The sequence below is a fragment of the Ciona robusta genome, chromosome 4, assembly GCF_009617815.1.
Source record: "Ciona robusta chromosome 4, ASM961781v2".
Classification (NCBI taxonomy): domain Eukaryota; kingdom Metazoa; phylum Chordata; class Ascidiacea; order Phlebobranchia; family Cionidae; genus Ciona; species Ciona robusta.
The window spans coordinates 3845619-3872392 of NC_143238.1; the positions used below are offsets into that span (position 1 = coordinate 3845619).

The window sequence follows — 26774 nt, forward strand, 5'->3', positions numbered from 1 at the left end:
TTTCAGACAATCTTTAATACTCAGCTTGTCTACTTAGAAGTTATGTGTGAGATAGTTGTTTTTGTTAACACAACTGGAGCAAGAACTTATTTCCTAATAGCACATTCTGTGACAAACCTATAATACTGGACTAATAACTCTTCTGATCTAACTGAAAATGAATGTAGAAAGAGACAACGGTGCAAATATTTTGTATATTTTATACATCACAAAAGCGACGCAAATGAATTGAAGAATGTAAATGTGTAAGCATGATTACCACCAGTAACAGTTCAAGCCTATGATCACCTGAAGCATATAGTCACAGTCTAACTTTCCAGGCTTAAGTACGGCAGTACATAAAAGACACAAAATGCAACATACAGGACTGCTGTCGAATTTACAAAAGTAGCCATGCAACAGAGCAGCTTGAAATAATTGCATGTGTAAGTAGCGTACACACCATATGACAACTACATCAGTGATATATTGTATATCAGCGCAAATTGAACAACTATTGGAACGAGGTCACAAATTAATGAAAAATTAAGTGCCACTATAATACGAGATATAAAATGGTACGACATACACACCATTTAAATTTAGCACAATTCATTGAGGACTACCCAGTAATCTCTTATGGAAGTAAACAATATCTATTATTGCGTTGTATGCCACACAAAACTTGCAATGATCAAGCAAAATACTACAAAAAATTCAAATACTACAGCAGAAGGTTTACTGCACTTATAGAATCAAGTTAACCAACTGAAGGCAATTGAATAAGTTGTTTTGTTTTCCTGTTATGATAAGGACAGAAAAATACCTAAAATTAGCAGCAGGTTGATTGCTACATGTTGTACATAAAAGATATTTATTTATTCAGCTTTTGGCTTCACGCGTGTCAGTTTCTTTAGTATTTTTGAACCTTTCTTGACGTGGCTCTGGTGAAAATAAAATGCTACATGTTAACCAAGTTTTACACCAACAGTTACCAAGTATTTACCTGGAACGTGTTTAGCATTCATTAGTATACTTATCAATGTCAAAAAATTACATTCATTATCTTATTCTAATTCATTCACATATGTTTCTAATTTAATATCACTCGTCAATTCCGAAGTTTTTAGGGCAGTACATTGTTTGTTATGACAAACTGACATAGTAATACTACTTACTGCAAGTTCCATAGGTTCAACTTGCTTCATTACACTCTCTACTTTTTCCTGTTTCACCTCGGCTATTTGTGCAGTGAGTGCGTTCAACCATTTGGATTTGAATGTTCTATCATCGAGAAGTTGTAGCACTGACAATTTTTCTTCCTGTCCATTCACTGAAATGATAAAAACAAGTTGAAGTTAGAGCAGCAATTCCATGGATCACAGAACCTTTTCTAAATGGCCATGAAACACTATTTTATTAGATCCAAACACATTAACCTTATATCTGACTTTACTTAATAGTTGTGTCTACTAGATGTATACATATACATTAACATTTTGATGCAATTTCTTACATTGGTTCTCAAAAATCTGCTGGGTAAATTTGGACACGAGGTAAAAACTTAAAACGTTGTTACAGCTTAACAGTTAAAACTTGTGCATTCTAATCATAATTCACATGCACGAACTTACCACTGCTATCAATAATTGCATTTCCCTGGCTTTTGTACTTGACGGCGAAAAGATTTTTACATTCATCATTATCCTGAACATCCCAGATGCTTATGATGTTACTTAATGGCAGTAACTGGATGTGCTGAAAAAAAAACAATGTATAAGGTTAAGAAATAGCCGGCATGAACTTTATTCGGTGGTGAGGCCTTACTTTAAGTAGTGGGGCTGCCTTTCCATGAGATCTGTTCCTCCACTTTGCAACTTCAAGGACATCAGTTAAAAGATAAAGAGCCAACCTTTCACCACTTCGATACAGACCATCAGTGAGTGTAGCAACATCTACACGTGATACAAACAGTCTGTTTGACGATACAACTTCTACGGGGCAGCCATCAACCTAAGAGAACAATTAAGTTAATACACTGGAAAGTTTCGATAACTTATGTAAAGTCCCAATTAAAAAGTAGATCCAGATAGAGAGCTACTTAAGACATGGCACATGAATGCCCACTTTCATAGCTTACCTCATAAACAATGTCAAAGATTTTCATTTTTCCTTCAGTCTTCCGTTTGTCTTCATTAATATGCGACAGGACTTGTTTTAAAACTTTCTTTGCTTCTTCCAATTCAGTTTTGTCTCTTAGCCCATCATCAGTTCGCTTGTGCAAATCTAAAACAATATAGTGAGTCGTGAGTGTAATTCAGTAAGTGTAACACATCAGTAGGTGAGAAATATCCTGCATAAGGTTAACATAGATTATTGTCTTTGTGCAAGACATTTAAAATAGGTTTGTAGCTGTCAGGGTAATGTATAGCCCAACTGGTGTTTAACATAGCGGTAATGAACCAATTTAACCAATAACTTAACATAATGGTAATGAGGTAATGGACCAATTTTGGCCTAATCCTCAAATTTCATGCAGTACTCCTTGCAGAACCTCACAAATGTAAAAGGAAGTACTAAGATAGTGCTGAAAGTTACCGTTTATTAACAGGGAAATACTGGGAAGCCGCTGTACAGGTCGAATAAGCAGCGCATTGAGTGGTTGCTTTAAGCTCTGTGGTTCATGGAAACAAGCAAGGAAGAATTCACGGAGCTCAGGATTTGCTTTCTCTTGCTTCATCAGTATTTCTTTCCCCATATCAAAGTAGTTCACATATGGTGGGTAAACCTGTTGGTTGGATATTTATTATACGGTAACTAAATGAAAACAATAAACATATATATCAATTTTGAATTACACAGTATATAAGATTATAGAATGTGCATAAATGTTTTAAGATGTGGCCCCTTTAAAATAACGAAACATTTTCTTATTCTAAAACAAATAAATCATTCATTGAACTCTTGCACCTGTAGCGTCCTTGTCATCAACATGATATTCACTTTACATTAACTTATAATCCTACCTTAAGTAATTGCTCCCTGTATTTAGTGAAGATGTGAGCTATGCAACAATCCTCCTCCCAGTTATCAATCATTTCACTGAGGTCTTGATGAATGCAAGCATGCAGCTTCGCAATGTCGTCTATTCCTCCAAAAGCATTCCGGATGTCCTCAGGAGCAAGAAGAGGTTTTCCTTCATCTGCTGCTTTCTGCAGCGGTTCTTTGTATACCTTTGCAAGGAGAAATGTAATTAAATTAAAATTACCACGATTCATTTTATTTTTAGACATATCTTTCTTATACAGTTAAAAAAATGGTCAATTTGAGTTGATTTCTGACAAAACTGCTTTACCCACAAATGAGTTTAAGAAACTGTGTTATCTATTAATCATTACATATTGATAACATGGTTGTTCTGCTTAATATATTATACCTTTATAATGGTGTTTAGATTTCTGAGATAAGTTGTTTCAGTTTGCAGAAGCTCCATGGCTGTTCGATGTCGCTTGGTCGGGACATCTGCGTCAGAAGAAGAACTGGAAAAAATACAACAGTCAGGAAAGTTGATATAGTACTCCATCATATGTTGAGAGTTTATTAGAATAATAGGTAAACTCGGTCCAAAATCTTATGGCATGCCACACTGTGGGACCTAACCCACAAAGAGGATTCTTTTTCATTCTGTATGGGTAGAGTCCTATAGCGAGATATCATAGCACCTGGAAGTTAGGCTAGAGTGGGCCCATTACCCCTATGTTATGTGTTAGGTTGATACATAGTGTCCAAGAGATAAATGTGACAAACTATATTAACATAAGGTTTATATAACCTTAGTAAACTAATGTTGTCGTAATCTTGTGATTCAAATGTTCCAGTTGATGATAATGATGGACGAGTATAAAGAGACGACGTATCATCAGTATCTTGATAAGGTGTAAAGTTGTTCAAAGACCTTAAAGATTGTGTGTGACTAACTAATACCTCCTTTGCCACAGTATCGGGAGTATTTGCAATATCAAGGCTGTGGTTCTGTTTTGTAAGGGTGCCATGCACAGGTGGTGAAGTGTTGGTAACATCAGCTGAAGCAACACCTGGCTGTTGATTTGGTTTCTTGGCATTGTGATGAGGAGAAAATAGCAAAGGGCTTGATGAACGAGACTTTGAGCGACTTGCATTGTTTAAACTTTGCAGTGAATTTGTTGAACTTGGAGTAATAATTGGAGCAGATATATCTGTGCAGCTTGACCACTTCCTTGGGCTCGGAGTGCCGAGTATTGAACGAACGGACTTCGGCTTTTTGAATGCTGAACGTGCAACTGATGACTCTGGTTTTAACAATGGCTCCGTTTCCTACAAAACAACTGAGACCTTACATTTCAAATTCTCAACTACTTATTTCCAAATCTTAAAATACTTCAGTAGTGTATTGCAGGCATCATACTGGAACTGCAGTTTTAAAACTAAGACTAAAATAATATTACCTCATCCTTATTTTCTCCACCAAAACACGGACACCTCTTAAAGAAAGTGCTGCACTTATTACCCATTCTATAGTTCTCTCATCAAAAGATTGGCACCGAGTACAACCAAAGCGGATCAACAGTTTACTAAACAGCTTGTTCACAGCATGCTTCTAATGCTTGGCAAGCATTTACAAAAGATAAGCATGCTTCCTAATAGCACAATTCATGGAAATCTCTCTAGTATCAATCATAGAACGCTGCTTCCTGACTGGCCCACTACTTTTATGAATTACCAATCAGTGACTATCTCTAGAAAAAATAAACAAAGGATAAAACCCTGGCGGTAAAACAGTAATGTTGCATTAATAACTTACTTGTTAGCATTGATTAAGTTTATTCAGGAAACTTCCTGGACTGTTTATTTGCGTGCATTATATTTACATAAACTTAATAACTTAACTATATACACTGAACAGTTATAGTGTTATACGGTGGCTAGGTTAAAATTTTTAAGCAGCTGCCTTCTACATAGCACCGGCATAACTGGTGAAGAATGAGTTCACTGTCCCGATACAGTCATTATTCATTTAAAAATGAACTATGTTTTAACAAAAATGAATCAATTAGTAACCATCTGCATATAACACAACTTCATGATTACTTTACAAATAAGTGCAACAGGTATATGGATATCACATACATGAAAAACAACTGTACTTTGTTTTGTCTTATGTATATTTATGATACATGTGTACACAAAAATAACTTAAGACAAAAACTTACTAAAGTAGATAGCCACAACGTTGTGTTCTACTATATTTAGTCAAACTGCCTTTTTTACTAGTCCTAATGTTAGAAACAATGCTGGAGCCATGCATGCAACTTCCTGTTTACTCTCTAGGAAAATTTGAACTCATTAATCTTGGACTTAAGTACTTCTAACATCATTGAAATTATCGCAAGACATGTTATCTTTTACGAATAAGATAATATCCTTCGTTTCAACTTGCTGAAGACTGGCTTGGCACATATTTCCTCTTTTCATTGATGTGTCGCCGACATTCCAAGAAATTCCTATCATTAAGTAAAGTAGACTGATACTGCCTACAAACTGCTTTTACGAATAGTTAAATATGGCACATTACCCAAGAATATAAAAACAGAACTTAAAACATTGACAGTATGTGAGCCTGATGTGAATCTAAATTCATATGCCGACTTAACACAAGTTTAATTTTACTAAGTGTATGATTGTAGCTGTAAGCTTACTAACTGTACGTCTGTACACTACACATAAAGTTTGCCAACTATTGTTCATCATCATAAACCACTTCATATTAGAAACTTCCTGGTAAGGAAAGCCTTCTAGAACAAGCAGTGAAACTGGATTGCACCAACGCCACCAAGTCATATGGGAGTCACGCAGCGTGTGAAATCAAAATCCCCTCCTTCGATTACTGCCGCATTGCTATATGAGTCAATTAGTCTGTGTATGCATTTCTTATATGACTGAATGACTCCACATGTTGCTACATCAAGAGATTAAAGTTGACAATATCTTCACCATTGCCTTGATTTACTCTAAACATTTACATAAGAAAAAAAACACAAAACATTTACATAAGAAAAACTTCTGTTTAACACTTAAGAGAAGTATGGTAAAAGAAATAGTTTTTCCTGTTTTATATCCAGTCATGTGTAAACTGTCTGTCTTCACGTTTCACGCCAGTGATGTAATAATAGGTTAGCAAGTGCGTGCGCACAGCATAACATACTGTTCATAATGCATCATAATTGATAACTACCGACAGCAATTACACAGGCTTACTGTTACAAATAAACACCCTGTGTTTAGTAATGTAATAGCAATCAATCAATTATAAATATGCTTGCAGCAAATTTGGAATATATTGCTGGCTTTATACAGTTATAAAAGACATCATAAAATCTTCTATTGACATTTACACAATGGATTGCAATGGCTTGTGCAAAGTTAATAAAATCTTATCCCAATATGTCACAACTCGTACCCGATTATGGAGTTACCATACATGTAACTTTGTGAGGAATTATTTTTTAGGGAAAATGTTAATTTTTATGGTGGGTAATTTCCAATACCAATTAAGGACCATTAGATTGGAGCAAATACCTTTAAGTATCTTGCTCAAGGACCCATACAACCACAATGGTGGCAGCGACATGCCTTGAACCAGTAACCTCTAGGTTAGAGGCGGACACGTTAACCGCTGTGCCATGGCACCGGTGAAAGATTAAAGTTGACAGTTTTACATTATACTAAAACTAACCTTCGCTTAATTTCAGGTTTTTTAACATCTGTTGACTTTGGTCTCCATCTCACACTGACTGAACTTGAGTGAGAATAAGAGTTCGCATTAAGCACAGCCAACCCAGCAGAAATTAAGTTGGTGAGGATGCAGAGTTTGTACAACTTGGAAAAGTATGTCACCGGTCCTGGGATAATTAATCGCACAGCAGTGAACAGCACTAGACAACAAATATTGTTGTGTATTAGTACATATGTATAATGTACCACTAAAATTTTATTAAATATAGGCATAGATAGAGTAGTGTTGCTACTGTTCAGGTTAAAAGCAATACACACACACAAGCAAGTAGAGTAGAATTTCATTCTTTAAGCCCCTACATTTCCAATACTAGCAACTCCTACATTATTGATGATTTTTCTGTTCTAATATAATTGTAGTCCCACACACATGACTTAATAAGTCAGCATAGCAAGATTAGGACTTAAACCTTCATCTGAACAACAACACAAGCTAAGTTTACAACTAACTTTCCATGTATTCACTTCAAACATGCTTTAATTTTACCACCATATATCAGCCAAGACTGAAACCACAACAGAGAATGAGGTATTGAACATTTACGAGCACATGAGATATGATGTATATCTTAAACAGAATCAATGATATAAAACTAGAAAAAGTTCAAATATTAACCGATTTAAAAGCATGTACTTACATGATGCAATCAGCATTTTTGAAAGATACTTTGGCAGAAGACGTTGTTGTACATGTGTATACCGAGACACCATGGATGGAAATTTTGCTTCAACAATTATTAGCAAGACACCACTAAGAAGACTTATTCGAGCTAAAACAATATATTTATAAAATCATCAGTTTTGTTCAAATTATTGATAAGTATTATAATGTTAATGTATATATATATGTAAAAATACAATAGCATTATAGGGTTTCAAATTAAAGTACTACAACTGTAATACCATAACCAGTAACTCTAGTCTCAGAATTTGTTGTCCCAAAATGTTTTTTGGGTCTTGCATATACCCCCTGCTTGTTTTAGAAAAAGTTGGGCATTTGTGTTAAAATCAACATCAAAACTGCACCAAAAAAGGTGTTTTATCGTTTTTTTTTACAGAAGATGTCATGAACTGAACAAACCTTAGTTTATTACACCAGAATTTTTGGTGAATATTTCAATGTTATGTTACAAATTAGTCAATTTCTCATGGATTAGTTGTAGGGGCTTGACTTTTCACTAGCCCAAACAGTGTGAAAAACAAAGTTATATTGTGACCTAGCGGACCTAACATATTTTTACTGTGAGATAATAACAAACCTTACACAAGTCAGACCAACTACAATAGCGAAGCATGTTTTTGCATATTTTCAACTTAAGTTAATTTTTGACGTGAACCCCTCATTTTTTAAAACTTACGAAAACAATAGGTATCAGTGACACAGTGGGACCTAAGGAAGATTTTGAGAACTTTTAGTTACATATTATCCACACACATCAGAATTTGTATATAATACAAGAAAAAATACCTTTAAATGAAATAATCATTATATATATACCTATTAAATTGCATATTGAGTGCAAGTAACCAAACAGAGAACCAATGAACCCCACTTCTGTTGCAGGAAGGAAATTCCCTGCTGTACACAAATGTAGAAACAAGCTGCACCCTGCCAGTAGCCCGATGGCTGTCTCCATTTGTGTGATACGCATTCTGCTTTAAAAATGTTAATACAGTGAAAACTAAAACCAATTATTCTAGGTATCCATTAACCATATATATGCCAGGATGGTTAACAATACACCTAACCTAATAAAACGAAATACCAACCAACGTGTTAAGTGACATATAAAGGTGTTTAGATATTAGGCGAGACAGCGGGTAGGCTAAGAGTAGGCGAACATATGCACAAAGCAATAAACTTACCTCGACTACCAGTTACACAAACTGTCCGTTTTCTAGTAGCTTGTTGTTGTTGTTTCCAACCTCCACGTGATAATGTAAACAAGCAATTCTTGCCTGCAGCTTAGTCAGCTGGCGTTTTTCCGCGTTTTTAACGGTTGACTGATCTTGCAAAAAAATGCCGAAAACACTTTTACCGGTCAGTTAGGAACACAAACATCCAATGCAAATTCGCATTAAATAACTCTTTTCTCAGAGTGAAACTGATAAAGTTTAAAACAAAGGTATTGTTATTTTCTTAAAATTGTTTTATTCATTTAAAAAATATACTAATTTATGTTTAAAATCTTCCGCAATTTCAAAGCCACCGTAAAAGTCCAAACCGCGCTGAATAATTGTTGCCGCGAGGGGCATTGGCACTTCACATTACGTTCTATAAAGAAGTGCTCGTGCATCGGCGGAGTTGAATCCAGTAATTTGTTCCAGAAGTTCAAACTGTTTAAATTGGTGCTAACGTTTAAGGCAATCCAGGTAAAATATCATATGGATAATTACCATTTTGTTACATTTTTAAAGTTTTTTTTTAAAAGTTACATTTTTAGAGTTTGTATTGCACTTCCAGTAAGTAAAGTTTGTGCTCAGTCATCTTATGAGTATTTAAGTGCTTCGTACGGATGTCCAGATTAAAAGAATATATATACTTTAGATTGTTTAACAAAGAACTGATGTTTCATCTTTTATTGCATCTATTTGTTTTCTAAATATTAACCACTACAATTTTAATGAAATAGGCTATTCCAATTTACTTAATAATTGGTAATAGTATCTGTATATCTTAAAATGGTATATTTGTACATTGCATGTTGTTCAATGTTCAATTATTGCTGAATATTTTGATTAGGTAGTAAATGAATATGTCAGATAAGAAAAGGCCATTTCATATCTTTATAAATATAATTACCACCTGGGCACTTGCATATGGTGGCTGTCAAAAGAAGTGTATTAAGGTTATGTAAAAATTTTGAAGAATAATGGATAGTCATTACATATGGTTTATAACGTTGTTTATATGTAAAATATGAAGACTGATGACTCTGGCTATTGTGCCTTCTACAATAACATGCAGCATTTAATTGTCAACTTTACCACATAATTATTTGTGAAAACAAAAGAAAATGCTCATTATTTAAAGCAAATATTGTTTGAGCATATGTGACTTACGTGGGTGCATCTTTGTTTGCTTGTTTGGAAAATATTATTAAATTATTAATGGTGTAATTTTAGTTATTATTTCTGTAATACTTTTGGCTTGATGAGTAATTGACAGAAGCCATGATTTCTGTTGTTTTTTCACTTTTTCTTATAAGCAAGAAAAAAAGCATAAAAATTGTTTTTAATGGTTCTTGTTTATGTATATAATTCAATTTAGTCTTTTGTCTGTCTGAAAGATATGTGTTCTTATCAAATCCATATACTTTTATTTAAAGGCATTATATTTATACATATACAAATGGTAATTAAAAAACTAAAGTGCACATGTGTTTGAATATAAAACGGAATATGTACAAGTATAATACAATTGGCTAACTTATTTGTAAAGCAACTTGTTCGTTATGATACGTTCTGTATACAAGTGGTTTGGCAAAAGTGAGTTTTATGACCAAATTCAATTTGTTAAAATATGCTCTAATATAAAAAGTTAGGAGTTGAACAATCTCAGACAAATTTACTAGACAGGAAGTGGTGCAATATTTTCAGTTCTATTACAGCCTAAGGGAAATCTGTACAGTTGTACATGTATCAGTAGCATCATATGATTGTATTACTAATTACTATAAAATATAATGTGAAGAAGTTCTTCAGAGACCTGGTGTATTCTAAAAAATATAGTTCACTTTCACACTTGACATTTAAATATGTTTCAACACAGAATTTGTATTATTGGTTTACATAATGTATGATGTTATTCGGTAGTACTGTATCCTCGCATATGGCTTAAAATTGCGCCATTTTCGAATCCAATAGACGCGTTCGTTGTTTCCGGAGTGTTCTCGTGTATTGAGGCAGCGATTGCCATGCCTACGCATTATTACTTCCTCCCGTATGCACAGGTCGATGATAGGCCTGTTTTCAACAAAGAGCCGAACTGACTCAGTGGCGGATGCACAACCCGGTAATTTGTCGCCGTTCCGTGCACGACCGTACCTTCCCGCGAATGCTGCCTTCGTCCACGTACAAGTGTGATCTCAACACTTTTGATTTTCAATGTCGCAAAATCGGAAGCAAGCAATCCGGTAGCGTTGGTGACGACTTATTATTGTGTGTCTACTTCCAGTTCGAAGTCCACTTTTTAGGCAAACAAGCGTCAACGGCGCACCGTTCCGTTTACACACGTATGACGTAATCCCCAGAGACCTGTTGAAATTTGAGGAATTTATTCGACGGATTAAACATTCCTGTGTGTCCTGTGTTCTTGCGCCAACATTTTCGTTTTAAATATACCCCCAACTCTTTCAATATAGTTTATGGGTAAAGTTGGGACGTTGTGGTTTTACCATTACATTCATGTAGTATTAAAACTATAACTTTTGTTACATTAATTTAGTTACACGTCCTCAGGTCCTATACCAATTCGTTTTTATTTAAAGAGGCATTGCGGCATTTTGCTCCAAAGGTGTTCACGTGTTTCTCTTTCAAAAATAGTCTAGGAAAGCTGTACCTATTTTAACATGCACGCACATGTTCTTTACGCCGAATACCGAAACTGTTAATTGAATATGCCTGATCCTGCATGCGTGACATGCTTTGTGGGTTATTCGGCGCTGTAATCCCACGAACCCTTATCCCCAACACGGAGTCGCAAGAACCTAGCTGACACCTCTTGTGTGGTTTTGCTCCACGTAATTAGCGCAGTGTACTGATGTCAGACAAAGGTCTGTTACATGCACGTAACCGTGCCTATTTTACCGCGAGTCGTCACCTCGTTTCAGTTTCAAAACGGAGCAACCTTCTATTGTATTTCATACTTCGTTTTCCCTGTAAGCTAAAAGGCATTGCTTTGCGGAATTTTTGAATTTGTTACTTTAAAGACTTTTAAAAGCGTTTTGCTCGTTTTGATATCTGCAATATACACGTTTCCCACGTATGCATGCATTGATGAATGATTAATCGACTTGACAATATAAGGGGGTTTTGCCAATTGTAAAACCAAACCGTTCGGTATCCACGACCGGCCTCAGCCATTTGCTACATGTGGTCGCTGCGTGATGTCCATTTGCCACAACTCCCACTCGCTCGTGATGTAATACTCTAATGACGTCACACAATCTACTGTCATACGGACGACAGTCACTATTTTCGTGCGGTTTGATGGGCAGCTTGTGATAGTTGACCTACACGTGCAATGAATGCAGACACACGTTCCAGCAATTTCGTGCAAACGTAAACATTTCCCGGTCCATTGCGTTGTCTGGCGCGGGCTCACGCGAGCTTATTTCCCGGTAAACTGTCGCCCAGCCCCGAAGCCTTTTATACTTCCTCTTAGAACCATACGTTCCTGAAATGGTTTAAATAGAGATGCCAATGCAGTTTCGTTTTAGTGTAATTTTAGCCGACCACAATATTGCAAAGCGCGTTTGGTTCGTCAACTCTCATAAATTATTAAATTTCCGTGTGTTCAGCCGCTAATGATAGGATTCAGTAGTAATACAATAGTCAATACCCCCCTTTTATTTACCCGAGTTTAAGCTATTTATGTGTGCTTAGCTAATTAGTGTTGGCAGAGCAGCCCAATATGCGCAGATGGCTTTTAATTTTTTACCGAGTCGCACCAGTGGAAAGTGCCCTTCTCTCATGGCACCTGTGGTCGTGACACGGTCGGGCCGAGAGTGTAACAATCTGCGCAATTATCGGATTAATCCCTGCAGAATGTGGGAAGCGCTGTTGTTTACCCATCGAATACCGTCGCTTAATACTCCTGCTTACCGCATACTTTAATAAAAAAGGTCCGAATTTCAGTTCGGTATAACATAGCGTTGTTCACCAACTCGCCTGTGGCTATGCTGTCCGGCTGAAGGCTATTCCTAGACTGCGTTTATCGTGGTCTAGATTACCGTGCCCGTGCTTGGCGACCGATGAAATGTCTTAATATTGGCGGATTTGTTTTCGTAGTTGTTCCGAGTCTAGCGTAACTCGCATAAAATATGCCGGAAATTACAGAGTGCGGTCACTATACTTGGCCGAAAGTAATTTCGCGAACGTCGAACGTGGAATTAACCAACAATTTCCAATAAACGCATCCTGATAGGAGCACGGAAACTGTTGCATAATTGCTGAGTACGCGGTTGTATTTTGACTCGCGCATACCGAGTGTAACGCGATGCGAGTGTTCTCCTTATATGGCCAAGAGGTGTTCACTTTAACTTTCCCTGGTATCTGCCTTAACGAAAGTCTAACATAAGCGCGAACAAGCTACCTTATAATCAATCAAGATATAAATTTAAACGAATATTTAATGAATACTAAAGATACGAAAAATAGTAAAGCACAGAAAAGTATAACCTCGTTCGACTGACAACCAAAAACCCTTTGCCTATACAACTCTTTTCTTGGTGCATGGGTATTTATTATCACGGTAAATTAAACTGTATTTTGTCCCATTGGGCGGTTTTGTTCAGAAGGTTGTTTACGATTATTTGTTTATCTTGTTATATGTAATATGTCGAAATTTTCTGTTTTACGTTTTGTCAGGTACTGTTTTTACCATACATCGGTCCCGTCTAGTTGCAACATTTAGATTGCTGTGTTCCATGTATCAAAGCGCGTCCCAAAGATCAGAGTACCAGTTGCCGCCTCTTTTCTGACAACCTAGATTGATTAAAATTGATGTGTGGCGTAGTGGCGACAGCAATATGCCGTAAACAGCGGCAAAGATATGATTTCATCTTCAAAGATAATAACTTTAATGTCTCGCCTATTTGTTTTAATTTCGTCCAAGATTTTAATAAGTCGTGATACTTTGCTTCGATGGACGTGGATTTCTCTACGATTATGCCTATTTCCGCGTGATTACGATGGCAATTTGTCCGACCATGAGAATTTTCCCATCGCGTTTTATACTTTTCCCATCGCGTTTTATGCCATGAACGTTTGCCCGATCTGGTATTGCATTACCTTGGTGTAGTCAGTTGTCGCTACGATTCCAAGTCACCCGTCGCGATGAGAACGCGACGCTGCGCAGTCTAGACCGGACCTCGATTGTTGCTTGATTATGACAACAGCGGGACCGCACGCGGACGTTAGAAGAAGCACCTCATGCCCCAAGGCACTTGCATCGTATCTCTCATTATATTGAACCACCAGTATCTACCAGCTTACCGGTTAAGACCAGGGATTTAACTTCCAGCCAAACGTTCAGTTTGCAGCTCGTAGTCTCCAGTGATTGGCGAAATGTAAAAAGAACCTTCCAGACGTGTCAGAAAGTGGTATAAGGCCAGCAAGGTACTAAAATACTATATTTTAAGGTCTATTTTACATTCAGCATATAGCAACCGTCGATGCGCGGCAATAGTAGCAGGCAAGAATATCGATTAACTTTACTATGAGTCACTCAATACCACGTATCAACGTATGGTGTTTAGAAAAGAATATATTTTAAACCCACTAAAGGAAAATCTGTGGCCGACTCCTTGGGTAATATATAATGTATTTGTATTTCCAGTTGATTTTAACAGTTCCAATCATATGATACCTTGTTCGAACTGTCTATGTGCCAATGGTCAGTTCATATTTTCCGAATCATTATCCTGCCACCCGCATGTTGCATAGCATTTCGTATTAATAACCCATTGTTAAGTAAATGATCCGTATCTTGCAACGAAACCCAACAATATCCGATTAGATCTTAGTTCGCATGCCTAAGCGCCCAAAAGCGTCATCACATCGGTTATATTTAGCCTTCCTTCCAGCGCGAAAACAGATTCCTGGTCCTACGGACAGCCTGTGGCTTTAAAAGCTGTGTTCTGTAAGCGCCTTTAATTGCCTATTGTCACCTCAACCCCGTTATTCTAGTAGGTTTGATAGTTAAGCGTACCGCAACATCAGACCGTGTAACCTGGCGCAACTCCGCTGTTTCGAGTGTTTACCCGTGTTTAATGTTAATGGTTTCGACTCGAGATTTACGAAGGAGATAGTGTAGAAAAGCGGACAACAGATTACGCAATGTAACGAATTTAATTATCCGTTGAATGGAAAGTTTTTTGTGATTTTCCTGTTGACACGTAATAGCCACTCAATTCCGTGACTGCATAAGATAAGTAGTTTCCATATACAAAACTAAAACGCTTATAGTTGAGCTGATTACAGCAGATTTTCCCACACACAAGTCTTCTGATCTTGTGTATTCCGGTTCTTTAAAATTAATTATTATCATGCTCGATCGTGGGTGTAAGTCTGCTCGATTTAAACCGACTCCAGTTTTAAACGCTACCTCTTTCCGTATAACCAAGTAATCCCTGATGCCAGTCATTCTCTAACCACAGTATGGTGGTTGAAAAGAGGCAACATATCTTTAACCGTTTCTCCCTTACTTGTCAATCAATTTGACATGACACTCGACAAAGAAATCTTATTGTAGGTTTCCCTGGTGACTATAACGTCATCGCGGTAAAGGCTAAGGTTACAGCCTAAGGGGGAAACGTTATTCGCTACATATATAGCATGATGTAGAATTTAATTGAATTAATTATCACTTGCCTACATGCAATTTCCGTGAGACTATTACCTGGTTTGCAGGACCAGTTTTTGGTTAGTACCGTTAATTTTATGTTCACCCGATTCGCCACCGTTAGATTCCGATCTATATACCTAGGATTTGCCATAAATGTGTGTTTAGAAGTTTCGCGAAACCGCAAATCGTGTGTGTAGATGCGTATCCCAATCCCCTGCTCTTTATCTCAAGATCCAGCGCTCGCTTGTCAATCAAAGCTCTCTCCAAGGTTTCCTGTTAGATTAAAGGCGATTCCGTTGCCGTCGGGAGTCGCTTAATTACTCGTTGGGACTTGCATGCATCGACGTATCACTAACTATATTAACCTGAAATAAATTCAACTTTAAAGAAGTCATCACTTGATCAGTAGACGCTGTTTTGAGACTGTTTGAAACACTTAGCGACGGGGGCTGTAGTGTATAAGTCACTCCAGACAATCAGGCAGATTTAGGTTGTTGCGTCGACAAATAAAATAGTTTTAGGTTTATTGTAATGTTTACCTCTGTATGTGCTAACAGTGATATTTTATGTAGTACGTTGTGAGTGTGTTATATTCACACAATAAAAGGGATTGACTGTTGGATTTGTATGTGTATTAAACCATTCGGTATATACTGTATCGAAATTTGGCCGCGGAATTGTTGCGGGTTTACCTTGCCATCTACGTGAAATTTTTCAAGGAAAACAGCAAACAATCTTATAGGCCAAGATTTCTTGTTATTTAAGCCGATGTAAAAGGAGTCCTCACACCCGATAGTTAGTTCTTTGTTTTCATTTAATTTGCGGTGGCCAGCTAATTTCGCACGGAAACTGATGGAATTTTATCTCAACATTGAAATTCGCACTTACACCAATGATAATATCAAGTTTTATTAAACGACCGACTTGGCCCGCTATGAATAATCGTTGCATTAGCTATGGATAAATGATCAATAAAAGTCAGATGGTCTATTTTTAAGTGTCATTATGTTTGTTCTGGCATCATTATCCCTAATTATAGTTATAAAACTTTTAAATTCGTGTTTAAAGTGGTTAAGGAGTCGTGTCTTCGTTGTCATATGTACGTACTTGTGTCGTTGATCTTAACCACCAGTTAAAAAAAAACAAATTTAGACATTTTTATTCAAAACGGAAACCTCATTTTTGGTTGTTGTTATGAACTAAATCGAGCAGTGCTTAGCTCTTGACAATGTTTCGACTTCGTTTTGGGTTTCCGTCTCCCGTAAGATTACTATAGCTCTTTTTAAAAACCAGGCGTTTAGTAAACATGGCCTTCTGTGTGAATAGTTTTTGGAAATTTCTTTTTCCCAAGTGTTAAATTTCTATTGCGGGAAATCGAAGCACATTCCAGACGAATGACACCAAGCGTGCGAAATGTTTGATTCGCTTTCGAACGCAACTGCTAGCGACGAACTCATGCCAGCCAGTTCACAGGCTCGACATGGACTCGTGTTACGTAACAAGATATGTGTTGTCTCTTCACAAAGAAGTTTTGAAGTTGCTTGCGTCTTCCGTACTGCATTCATGGCCCAGTGCTTCTAGTTCCACATTCGAGTTGTTGTTTAAATCGAAGGCAGCTGGCAATTTAGTGTTTTGGACGAACGTGATAAGTTATCTGCGGAATTTCAATATCGCTTATGGTACCTCCGACGCTGCCATAATTTTTGCCTGGGAGAGAGTGGCTAATTGCGGCAAGTGTTGTTTTTGGCCGATTCTTGGAAATACATGTATTGAGAGCTCTTTTTACCTACTTATTCGTATTCATAATGTGTTTCTTGCAGGTGTAGCTAAGAACTTATTTCAAGCGTTTAAAAATGTACCGTGGTTGGTCAAATTCTTCGTGAATTTTGCCTCAACGCATTGAAATTAATCCGTCTGCCACGCCACCATCATATATTCTCATCTCAGATGCACCTGGAAAGTATTATGCAATTGTTCTCCTACGTTGAAAGCCAGCATCTGTTCCAGGTGCCAGGTCTGGAGCTTGCCTTCTATGCTACCGTAATTGTTTGTGTTGATAAAGGCGTCGCGGTGCGAGTAAGCCAGTCAGTTCCGTTGCAGCACTGTCGAGGTAGCAATCAACGGATTAGCAGTGCCCTCATTAACTTAGGGCAAGTTATAGCCTGTATTTTGAAAACGTTCTCGAGCTATAGCGTGTGGCAAAAGGTCTCCCCAATTCTTTCCGTCCGCAAAGCACGTATTGGAAGTTCAATTTATCCTGTTGCGGTAATAGAACACGCATGACGCATCCTGAGTTCTTTACCCGCGAGTAACTTTTTCTCTGTAAACAGGTCGCGGTCAGTAGTGTATCTGTATACCAATAAGCTATCAATTTCTCCTGCCTCATAACCGAAATGGATTACCGTTGACAGTTTAACGCGATATTTGTCCCCGAGAAACCTTGTCCGGTCGCTCTCCGTGTTTCATTGTGTTGCAGCTGCGTTTTTTATTGCCGTTTGCACTCCGTTTCGAGGAAACTGTTTCACCGCAATCGCCCCCCTGCCCATTGTCATCGCTCGAATGCGACACGATCAGTCGCATTGTTTGAACCCAATTACGTTCTTTGTGGGCTGCTGTTGTAATCGTTTGGTTTTCCTAATGGCTCCATTTGGAAAGAAGACAGTTTTTAGTGTGGTCATTTAAGCAGTGAATATACATATCTGCAACGTAGCATCTTGGTTGTAAAGAGTATGACGATTTTAGTAGTTACTCTACAAGTTTTTTCAGTTTTGTGTTTAGTCAGTGCTTATTGATGGCGATTGAATGGCCATAAGATTGATTTTAGCTCAAAAATGTATCTTCAGTCCGCGAAATATTTTGACAGTATTTATACAGTCGCTTCTGCCGCCTTTTGTATCTTGTCTTGTTTCATGTCGCGCCATTAAAAGCACAGCTGTATTTGTATGCGCTCTTCTTGATCGCGTGTTTTTTGCGCTTTGGGTTCATTCAGCTTGAATTGGACGCTCAAAAGAGGCCACAGAGTTTCGTAACAACGAGGTCTACGCGACTCATCGATAATGATACCTTAGTTCGCTTGATTTCACTTGAAAGGTCGTCTGTGTGCGACCGTGGCCGCTCGGTGGTGATTGCGATGCGCGGAGGCGGCCAAGGTTGGTTGGCAGCAGTGTGATGCAGTTGTTTGCTTTTGCAACAACGCGTCACCAAAGCTCAAAGGGAGAAAGTGTCTGCGACACTCCGGGTCGTCTCACCACATATTTGCGGCTAAGGGGAGGATATGAGATCCTCAAACCTTTCGGTTCGTTTGATCTTGTAAAACCCCGACGCAGGACTCGTTTAATGTGGTCGTTAAGCTCACTTGTTTGCTATACTCAGTGTTATTATTGCCAGTTGTAATTCTTGCCGTACTTGCGGTTCCACCGAAATTGCTGCCGGGCCACCTGAGTTGCGTCGCCGCACTGGTGCCAAGATTATTTAAGATGAGAACCAGATATTCCCGAGGTCTCATATTTGTTCACCACGTAGTTAATCAACACTCCGACAAGTACAGTGTGCGTTGGTCAATATTGCCTGATCTGTGGTAATTGGAACTCGATATCATTTCGTCGCCTTTTAGCAAACTTTCATCACTTAATATACCGTCCAATGTGCGAACACTAATCACGCCCGTGTTTGTCTGTCGCCATGTTTACCCACCGCTGGATTTCCGTAAAATTTCCCACCCGCCGTCTCTGCTGGTTGTACCACACAGCAGCCTGTGTTTGCTTAACTGTGTCGACACTGTTGAGCAATTCAAGAGTGCCGTTCTTCTCACTGACTCACACACATCGTGACTTAGAACGAATTATGAAGCTAATCCAGCTCAACAATGGTCAGCCTCGATGCAGTGAAATTCATCCTCGCTTACGAGCCGTGATACGACCCATTTAAAAGCGATTTATGTTAACCATCCGATTAAATTGCATCCGATCAAGTATCCTACTTACTTGATTTAATACATATGATTTAATTTTCGTAAGCATCACTTAACGGCTATGTCCGTATATGGTAATAAGGAATTCGAATTTGCTTATTTAAAAACACGCACTTCAATTGCCCCATATTTCCCTGCCCTTGCCCGGCGTCTTATTCTTCCCCATTGTGATGTCAGGCGCCGCACTGTGATGTCACAAGGACTAAGCGTGCTTGACCTTTGATGTGCATCTTTGTGTTGAGCGGACGACAGAGAAATGCCAGTTTTAGTACCGAGCCTTTAATCCGGTAGCCAGGTAGGCGCCCAACGTAGCGTCAATCAATAAACACTTTCTCAAATAGGAATTTTATTGGCGTATCACGACCGCCGGTAAAAACAACTTATTATCGCAATACGCTATGAAATTTCTCTGCCCGATTTCAAGCACATCGCGACGACGAATTGCGGTTCGTTTCAGAATGGTCAGAAATGTCGTGCAGTAAATTCCTGTTGATGGTTTAGCTTTCATGTCGCCCGCTCGGAGGCTACTTGTCGCCAAAAAGGCAAACAACTTACGCCCTGAGCGAGTGCGTGCGTTAATTGCTCTTCAGAGCGCGAATAAACACAAGTTTAAACGATCGGCCACAGCTTGGGAAAAGGACATCGAAACCCGAAGCCATTCTCCCGCCCTCCCGCCTCTCCTGCTATTGTCTTGCGGAAATGGGGTCGAGGAAAAGGGTTAGTCAGATACAAGGCCCGATCAGCGTCCGAGGAAATCAGGTCGTCTCACGAAGCGCTCGCGCGTAACAACAAAGGAGACGTTTTCCATCGTGCTCTTGTCCGCCGACTTCTCGCTATCACACCGTGGAGAGAACAAAAGAGTGAATACCCACGCCCGCGATGCTTCTTTACGAATTAAGTCGTTCAATAAGCCGGTTCATTTAATCCCGTTTGCAACGCGTTCTCTGATTAGCTTGTCCAGTTAAGCCGTAAAGAGGCAGCGTGTCTTGTCAATATTAGCTGGTTAGGTGTCGGTATCCCTTGAGACCTCGCAGTTCCTTGTTTAGTTGCCCGACAGTCAAGTTTTAAGTAGATACACTCGCTTTCCGCCTTCACAGGAAAACGAGATATTCAGTTGTGTATAATTTAATAGCAAAATCTCTCGAGCGAGCCACTGCCACTGAAGCGTGTGGTATTTGGTGACAGTCTCTCAGACACTGTGCTATAGTGTGTGTAGGAATAACCACACGTTTATATTCGTGAGATTGCATGGCATACAAGACCATAATTTGAGAGTTAGGCTTCGAGTTTGTTATCGTCTTAGGAATTTGTCTTACTTTCACATGTGGGCTTATGTTTCAATGTGTTTTTTTTGTGTTATGATGAAATTCTTGCGCTTGTTTTGACAAGCTACCATGAAGGTCAGGTCGTATATTTGAAAATGAGTTGTTTGTTTATGAGAATAACCATGACTACTAGGCCTGGTGTTCAGTGATGGCGTGCCCTAGAATATACACTCAGCAGGTGTACAAAGGTTTCAAAGGTTCCGTTTCTCTTTGCAGGGTGTAACGGGCTGTTGAAAGTCTCTAGTTAAACACTGACTTGTGTTGAATGATGTGCTAGCCTGCTTGCCTATCAAGATTTACTTATTCACGTAAACGTTCTTATCAAAGACTTAATCATGCACTGCTCGTATGTGGACCCGTGCAAGCCAAGACCTCACCCTGGATCAGCTGTTTGGAGATCAGGTAAACTAGCAATGTCATTTCACCATCTAATAATGTTAATTTTTAGTTTTGTTTATCATAGCCCATTAAATTAGTCTATTGTCTATCTTATTGGTTACATTGTAATCAAATGAAACCAGATTTGATGCTCTACATCTACACCAATGCAGCAATATTGGTAGGTGAATGTGTTCTTGAACAAACGACCATTGCTGCCTATAACACAGTGGCCACCCTGCGTGTTAGGTAATTGGCCAACTGGTCGCATGACGTGCCACCCTGAAGAACCTCACCCACGTAGAATAGAGCCCTCTCGTATGTAAAATTAAGTGACTGACCATGTGTATTAAGGATGCCATTCTAATTATCCATTTCCCTTCAGGAGGTGGTAGTCAAAACATTCCTGACTGGGCTTACAAACCTGAATCAGCTCCTGGCAGCAGACAAGTTCAACTCTGGCATTTTATATTAGAGCTGCTTCAAGATGACCAGTATCAGGTATATTAGCCTCTTACATACACTTTGTCAATTTCTTTTTTATGTGTTAATTTATGTTTCATCTTGAAGTTTATGTTTATTGTATAAATACTGTTGTGATAATAACTATTATTTTTTTGTGTTTTATGCAACTATTTTCAAATATGGTAAAGTTAATACATATAATGCTATATTTGTCTAATAGTAAACATTATCCTTAGATAATTAGCTAGGATTAGAAAATATGACACATTTTTAGTGTTTGTATACATTATTTATCCCCATTACAATGCTATACAGGCTATATGGTTACAACAAACCAGGTTTAAAACATTAATTGAGTGTCATGTTGTTCTAATTAATGGAACAATACATTTGTTCGTGTTGTGTAATTTCCGATGTCAGCTTCCTACATGCGTTAGATACTTCATTGTGTTAAATTGCTTGTACGTAAGTGCTTGCTATGCGAAAGTAGGATACAATAGAAGTTATTACCATCATCAATTTTGACAGGATATCATCGCATGGCAAGGAGAATATGGAGAGTTTGTAATCAAGGATCCTGATGAGGTTGCAAAATTATGGGGAATGAGGAAATGCAAACCTCATATGAACTATGATAAACTTAGCAGAGCTCTCAGGTAATTACTTCGTGAAAATCCATTTTTCAATATGTAAAAATCTATTTTTTCAAAATTTGGTTTTGTTTTGCAATTTTACCATGTAACTGCGTGATTACATGTGATCAATATTATTCAGATCTTTTTTAATGTATGAAAACTGTTATAATATCCATAAATATACTATTAATTAACCATAATGGCATAAAACCATGCAGATACTACTACAACAAAAGGATATTGTACAAAACAAAGGGAAAACGCTTCACATATCAATTTAACTTTCGTGAGCTTGCTGCTCCTGTTGGTCTGACTCCACCACTGCCACACCAGGTTTGTACAGCTTAATTATATCAATATAATCACCTTACTAAGTCTACCAATACATTAATCCTGTTATGAAATAATCTACTTTCATTAGGTACCTGTACTTACAGTGAGCTACATTTTTTAACATCTTAGTAATGACAACTAATATTTTTTACTCAGTTTCTATAATGTTTAATGTGTTAAAAGGCATTTTTAAAAATATATGGATGTTTTTTAAATGTTTTTATGATAAAAATCGAAATAATATTCCTTTTTTTATAGAATGCTGCTGCAGCAGCCATGACAGCTCAGATGCTCGATATTACAAGAAGACAACACTCATTGTTGATGGCTGGACAAAACAGTCTTGTTGCTTCTGCCAGAAACGCAGCAGGTGGCCTATTAACTTTTAGATAAATTTTTAATTAAATATTTTTATTACACCTGTTATATATTATGGCATGTGATGCCTTGTGTGTGTTTTCTTGGGTTCTGTTTGTTATTTTAGTATTTCAGAGAAAAGATAGCTATAAAAATGGTAGTGAACTTTTCAAATTGTGTTTACAGCTGCTGCATCAAGATCCGAAAACAAAGATGATGTTTTCAGTTCACTCCAGGAATCCCCACTCCAGTCACCCATACCACTTCCTGCTCAGAGACTTGGTAAGTTTATGCATTTAGCTTCAAATGTCGATAAATGTAATTTGTGTGCACTGCGCAGTATGTCTATAAAACAGGCATAACAATAAAAAAAAAACAGGGTGACAATATTAAAAACGGTCAATTTGTCCAAGTATGTAAAATATATATTTATGCCCACTGTAATAGAATATGTTTGCCACACCAACCAAATATTCCCCAATTTTTAAAAACTGCCTATGTTTTCATAAGAAACAGACTGTTGTGTTAGACCTAGCAGTGTAATGTAACCACTATGCGGTCAAGTGTTTCATTAAATGTTCCCTCCTTAATCCAGCTGCTGCTCGTTTATTGCGTGGTTCTGTCAGCGATGGCAGCGAGGAATCGCTCCCAACTTCCGAGAGTGAAGATGTACTGCGTGGCATGTCGGCACCAATAAGCCCACTGGTTGGAGCCGTGCGGTATCAGTGCCATCCATCATTAATACCACGGCACTATCGCCACAGGATGATGCCGCCTGGCATTGCTTCTTTACTTCCACAAGTTCCAAGTAAGTATTTTGCATAAAAATCGGTTGTCATAAAAAAGTTTTGTTTTTAATTAAAACTGGTTTTAATTTAATCTTGTTTACCAGGTAGTCCACAGTTGCAATCTGGTCAACCGGCCACACCCGGATCATTCCGTTTTCCAATGCTCTACCCCGGATCCCTCCCCACAACCCCCACCTACATTGGCTACGTACCCAGCCCCACTTTCTCACCCACATTCAGCCCCGCACAAACAGCAAGCCCTGGTCTACTCAACCCAGGCAGAAGACGTCACTTCTTCTCATTTGACGTGGATGACATCAAAGCTTATCACACGTAAGTGGAAATTTCACTTATCACTTCACAGCAATTCGTAATATCTTTAATCACGTTATATATTTTCACACAGTCCTCCTGGAGAATCGAAAAAGGAAACCAAAGCAAATGGATCTCATGTAAACAGTTCTTCCAACGGATTTCTCACTCCTCACACTCCCGGCACTCCTCATACTCCTTCTCTCTTACTTTCTCCTGGAGCATACAGACAAAATGATGCGAGTTCTGCACAAGGTGCACTGAAGCTGCAGAAACCTCCATTAAGCAGAAAAAGAAGGTAAGTTAACAATATACTGTTTATTGGAAAGTATATCTTTCTTTGTCGATTTTACCAAAATTGCATTGGTATATCTTTCTAAAGGTAAAAATCAGTCATTATCTCCCATGCCTTGCCATGCCATGCAAATATTATAGTAACGGTCTATCTTGTTTAACCCACTCCAGTATATATGTAGGAAAAACTAGAAATTCATATTATCTTTCACCAACAGCAGCGTATCGGATGGTGGTTATTCTTCTAAACACATTAAGTCTGAAAACGATGAGAAATCAGATACGAAGACAAGAAACGACGATTCGGATCAAAAGGTCCCGAGTTCAAGTCCAGTGGAGGACAAACGTGATTCTGACAAGGTAGAGGAAGTGATAAAATCACCGTGGTGTCCTGGCATCTTTAAGAAGTCAGCAAAAGACCGCACACCACTTGGAAAGCCACCAAAACTTAGATTTAAGGTACTTGATATTTGTACTTTTTTGTTCCACTTTTTGCAGCCTCACAAGAATATTTGTTTAACTAAATGTTAATAATGCACTATATAAGAGGGTGGGGGAAGATGGGACACTTTTTCAATTTATTTTCTCGCCAGATATAAAACGTAAAAATCAAGGAATTATAAAACTGTTTTCTCACGACTTAGTGTCCTATCTTACCTCACAGTACTATATGTATATTAGTATTTATATTCTAATACATGCAAATATCATAAACAGAGCAACCACGAAGATGTTGATGTTAGCGAACACTTTGGTCATTCACTCTCACTCAACTCTCCATCTGCAATGACAAAATCTCCAACTGCCTTTGGATTCGGTTACTCTGCCAACTCACCAGGTATGAATAATAATTGTAATGACTTACCCCGGCCTAGACAAGTTCTAAAACTCTAAAATACTTTGTTTATTTTATTTGTCGTATGGCCATAGTCCAAATTTTGTTTATTTTTTTATATATTGATAACTTTTTAGCAAAAATGCCAATTCAGTTCTTAATCTAACCCCAAAAAGTTTTACCCAACCCCAAAAAGTTTTACCCAACCAAAGTAAAAACTCATTTATCAAAATACTTACTTTCACAAACCAATTACAGGGTTCCTGATGCCACGTCCATCCTTCTTTTCAATGCCTTCCCAACTCACCACCAACAGTCGCTCGTCACGCAAGGCTGGCCACAGCATCCGCGACATTTTGGGGCAGAGCAGTGATGACGATAACAGTGACGTAATCAAGAACGGTGACGGAGACAAGTCATCGACCGAATCTGACGAGTCTCCGCCGAAGGAAAAGAAGGAGTCGAGCGACTGTGACGTCAGCAGTACGTCATCGAAGGCGTTCGACGTCACTGTTACGTCATCGAAAGAAGGTGACGAATCTATGAGCGTTGACAGTGGGTCGGTGATGCCGGACAGCGAGCATGAGGTGCAAGTGAAGAGAAACTCGTCAGACACTGATCTGAGCTCCGATGAAGACATCCAAGTAGATGTGGAAGACGAAGAGCAGCTTTGGGATTGATGATCTCAGCATATTGCGCGCACCAACCTCTGCACTTCCAGTAACGTTGCAACACCTAGTGACCGCTCACCCTGCTACATTTCATATTCTCTCCATGCCAAAACTCACCGGCTGCTATCTATCGCTCCGCTATTTCGACAAGAAGTTCATTTCCCGCTGACAATCGTTACTTGGTTTTTAAACAGACGAACGGAATCGGCATGGGCCGTGCAATCCTTCCCCGCTGCTTTACCTGACTACAACAGTGCGCATGGAACTGAAACAGCGAGAGAAACTAAAAAAAGAACAAAGCACAATGTAGTCCTAAGAAATCTACCTACTGCGTGTCGAAATTTTATTTCTGCCAAATGTTTTCTTCGTTCCGCGCAGTCATCTGCCAACTAAGTGCCTCCGTCATAATATGGCGGTAAAACTCGATTAAGTCTCAAACTCGTGCAAAAGCATTTTGCTTTTTCACCCACGATCTCATTATGCACTGATACTTATTGGCCGGTTTTCACGCAACGTATGGTACCTTCTATTTTCGTCCCTTATTTTTTTAAACCCATTTTATAAACCAGTTTTAGACTCAAGTTCCCGGGCAGATTTTATATCGTTTTGTTTAGTGCCATGCCGTCTCTATATCGTGCCATTACGTGAACTTAACTAGGATATTACCAATTTTTCTTTCAATTCTGAACTTATAAATAAATTCTTTGTTCATTCCGAAAATGTTTTATCGCTCCCCGCTTGAGTTTTATTGTTGCTATTTCTTTGCTGACGCGCAGCGCTTCCACCCACTACGAACGCAGTGTACTTCGTCGTGTGACGTCATCATCTCTGACGTCATCACGACTCACTCATTTTTGTACAGAGCTAAAACAGCGTCGATGCTTTTTGCTAAACTAATTTTCTAATAAAGTCACCTAACAGTGAACACAGTGTGTGCAATTTTGTTAAGCTTATTCTGGTATTTTTTTTATATTAGAGAGATTGTACACGAACCTGTTTTGTTTTTCCGCAGAATCTAATGTTAACCATTTT

At 38.3% G+C, this 26774-nt stretch overlaps 2 protein-coding genes and 1 long non-coding RNA gene across 5 annotated transcripts; 1 reads left to right on the forward strand and 2 right to left on the reverse strand.

Annotated features, from left to right (window-relative positions):
- Window positions 1-180: 180 nt before the first annotated feature.
- LOC149736771 (protein ECT2-like) lies at window positions 181-8835 on the reverse strand. 3 transcript variants are annotated; one of them, XM_089876443.1, is made up of 12 exons: window positions 8677-8835; window positions 8309-8463; window positions 7449-7580; window positions 6752-6950; window positions 3416-3518; window positions 3006-3212; window positions 2578-2767; window positions 2120-2265; window positions 1807-1992; window positions 1614-1737; window positions 1158-1312; window positions 181-923 (listed from the first exon to the last, which is right to left on the reverse strand). In XM_089876443.1, the coding sequence occupies exons 2-12, from the start codon at window positions 8460-8462 to the stop codon at window positions 858-860; spliced, it is 1662 nt and encodes a 553-aa protein (XP_089732569.1). In that variant the 5' UTR covers window position 8463; window positions 8677-8835; the 3' UTR covers window positions 181-857. The 3 variants fall into 3 exon arrangements, with proteins under 3 accessions (XP_089732569.1, XP_089732570.1, XP_089732568.1); XM_089876444.1 differs by having other exon boundaries at window positions 8309-8466; window positions 8677-8821; XM_089876442.1 differs by lacking the exons at window positions 6752-6950; window positions 7449-7580; window positions 8309-8463; window positions 8677-8835 and adding exons at window positions 3812-4332; window positions 4464-5932.
- Window positions 8836-8916: 81 nt separating this feature from the next.
- Window positions 8917-26665, forward strand: LOC149736772 (uncharacterized). The gene is made up of 14 exons (XM_089876438.1): window positions 8917-8936; window positions 9017-9183; window positions 20891-21076; window positions 21438-21553; window positions 22046-22173; window positions 22371-22485; window positions 22744-22855; window positions 23029-23124; window positions 23438-23650; window positions 23735-23963; window positions 24037-24240; window positions 24455-24695; window positions 24954-25074; window positions 25330-26665. Exons 3-14 carry the CDS (start codon window positions 21010-21012, stop codon window positions 25749-25751), a joined length of 2064 nt encoding a protein of 687 aa, XP_089732564.1. The 5' UTR covers window positions 8917-8936; window positions 9017-9183; window positions 20891-21009; the 3' UTR covers window positions 25752-26665.
- On the reverse strand, window positions 10330-14858 carry LOC149736773 (uncharacterized). The gene is made up of 2 exons (XR_016384889.1): window positions 14029-14858; window positions 10330-11067 (listed from the first exon to the last, which is right to left on the reverse strand). It is a non-coding gene; the product is annotated as an uncharacterized LOC149736773 (long non-coding RNA).
- Window positions 26666-26774: the final 109 nt, after the last annotated feature.

Excerpts from the sequence above, each read along its gene's own strand:
- LOC149736771 (XM_089876442.1), bottom strand. The coding sequence starts at position 4,529 with ATGGGTAATAAGTGCAGCACTTTCTTTAAGAGGTGTCCGTGTTTTGGT. Across the intron at positions 2,768-3,005 it reads ACAGGGAGCAATTACTTAAG|GTTTACCCACCATATGTGAA; the intron begins GTAGGATTATAA and ends TCCAACCAACAG. Across the intron at positions 1,993-2,119 it reads TCTTTGACATTGTTTATGAG|GTTGATGGCTGCCCCGTAGA; the intron begins GTAAGCTATGAA and ends TTGTTCTCTTAG.
- LOC149736772 (XM_089876438.1), top strand. The coding sequence starts at position 21,010 with ATGCACTGCTCGTATGTGGACCCGTGCAAGCCAAGACCTCACCCTGGA. Across the intron at positions 23,651-23,734 it reads TTTACTTCCACAAGTTCCAA|GTAGTCCACAGTTGCAATCT; the intron begins GTAAGTATTTTG and ends CTTGTTTACCAG. Across the intron at positions 23,964-24,036 it reads GACATCAAAGCTTATCACAC|TCCTCCTGGAGAATCGAAAA; the intron begins GTAAGTGGAAAT and ends ATTTTCACACAG.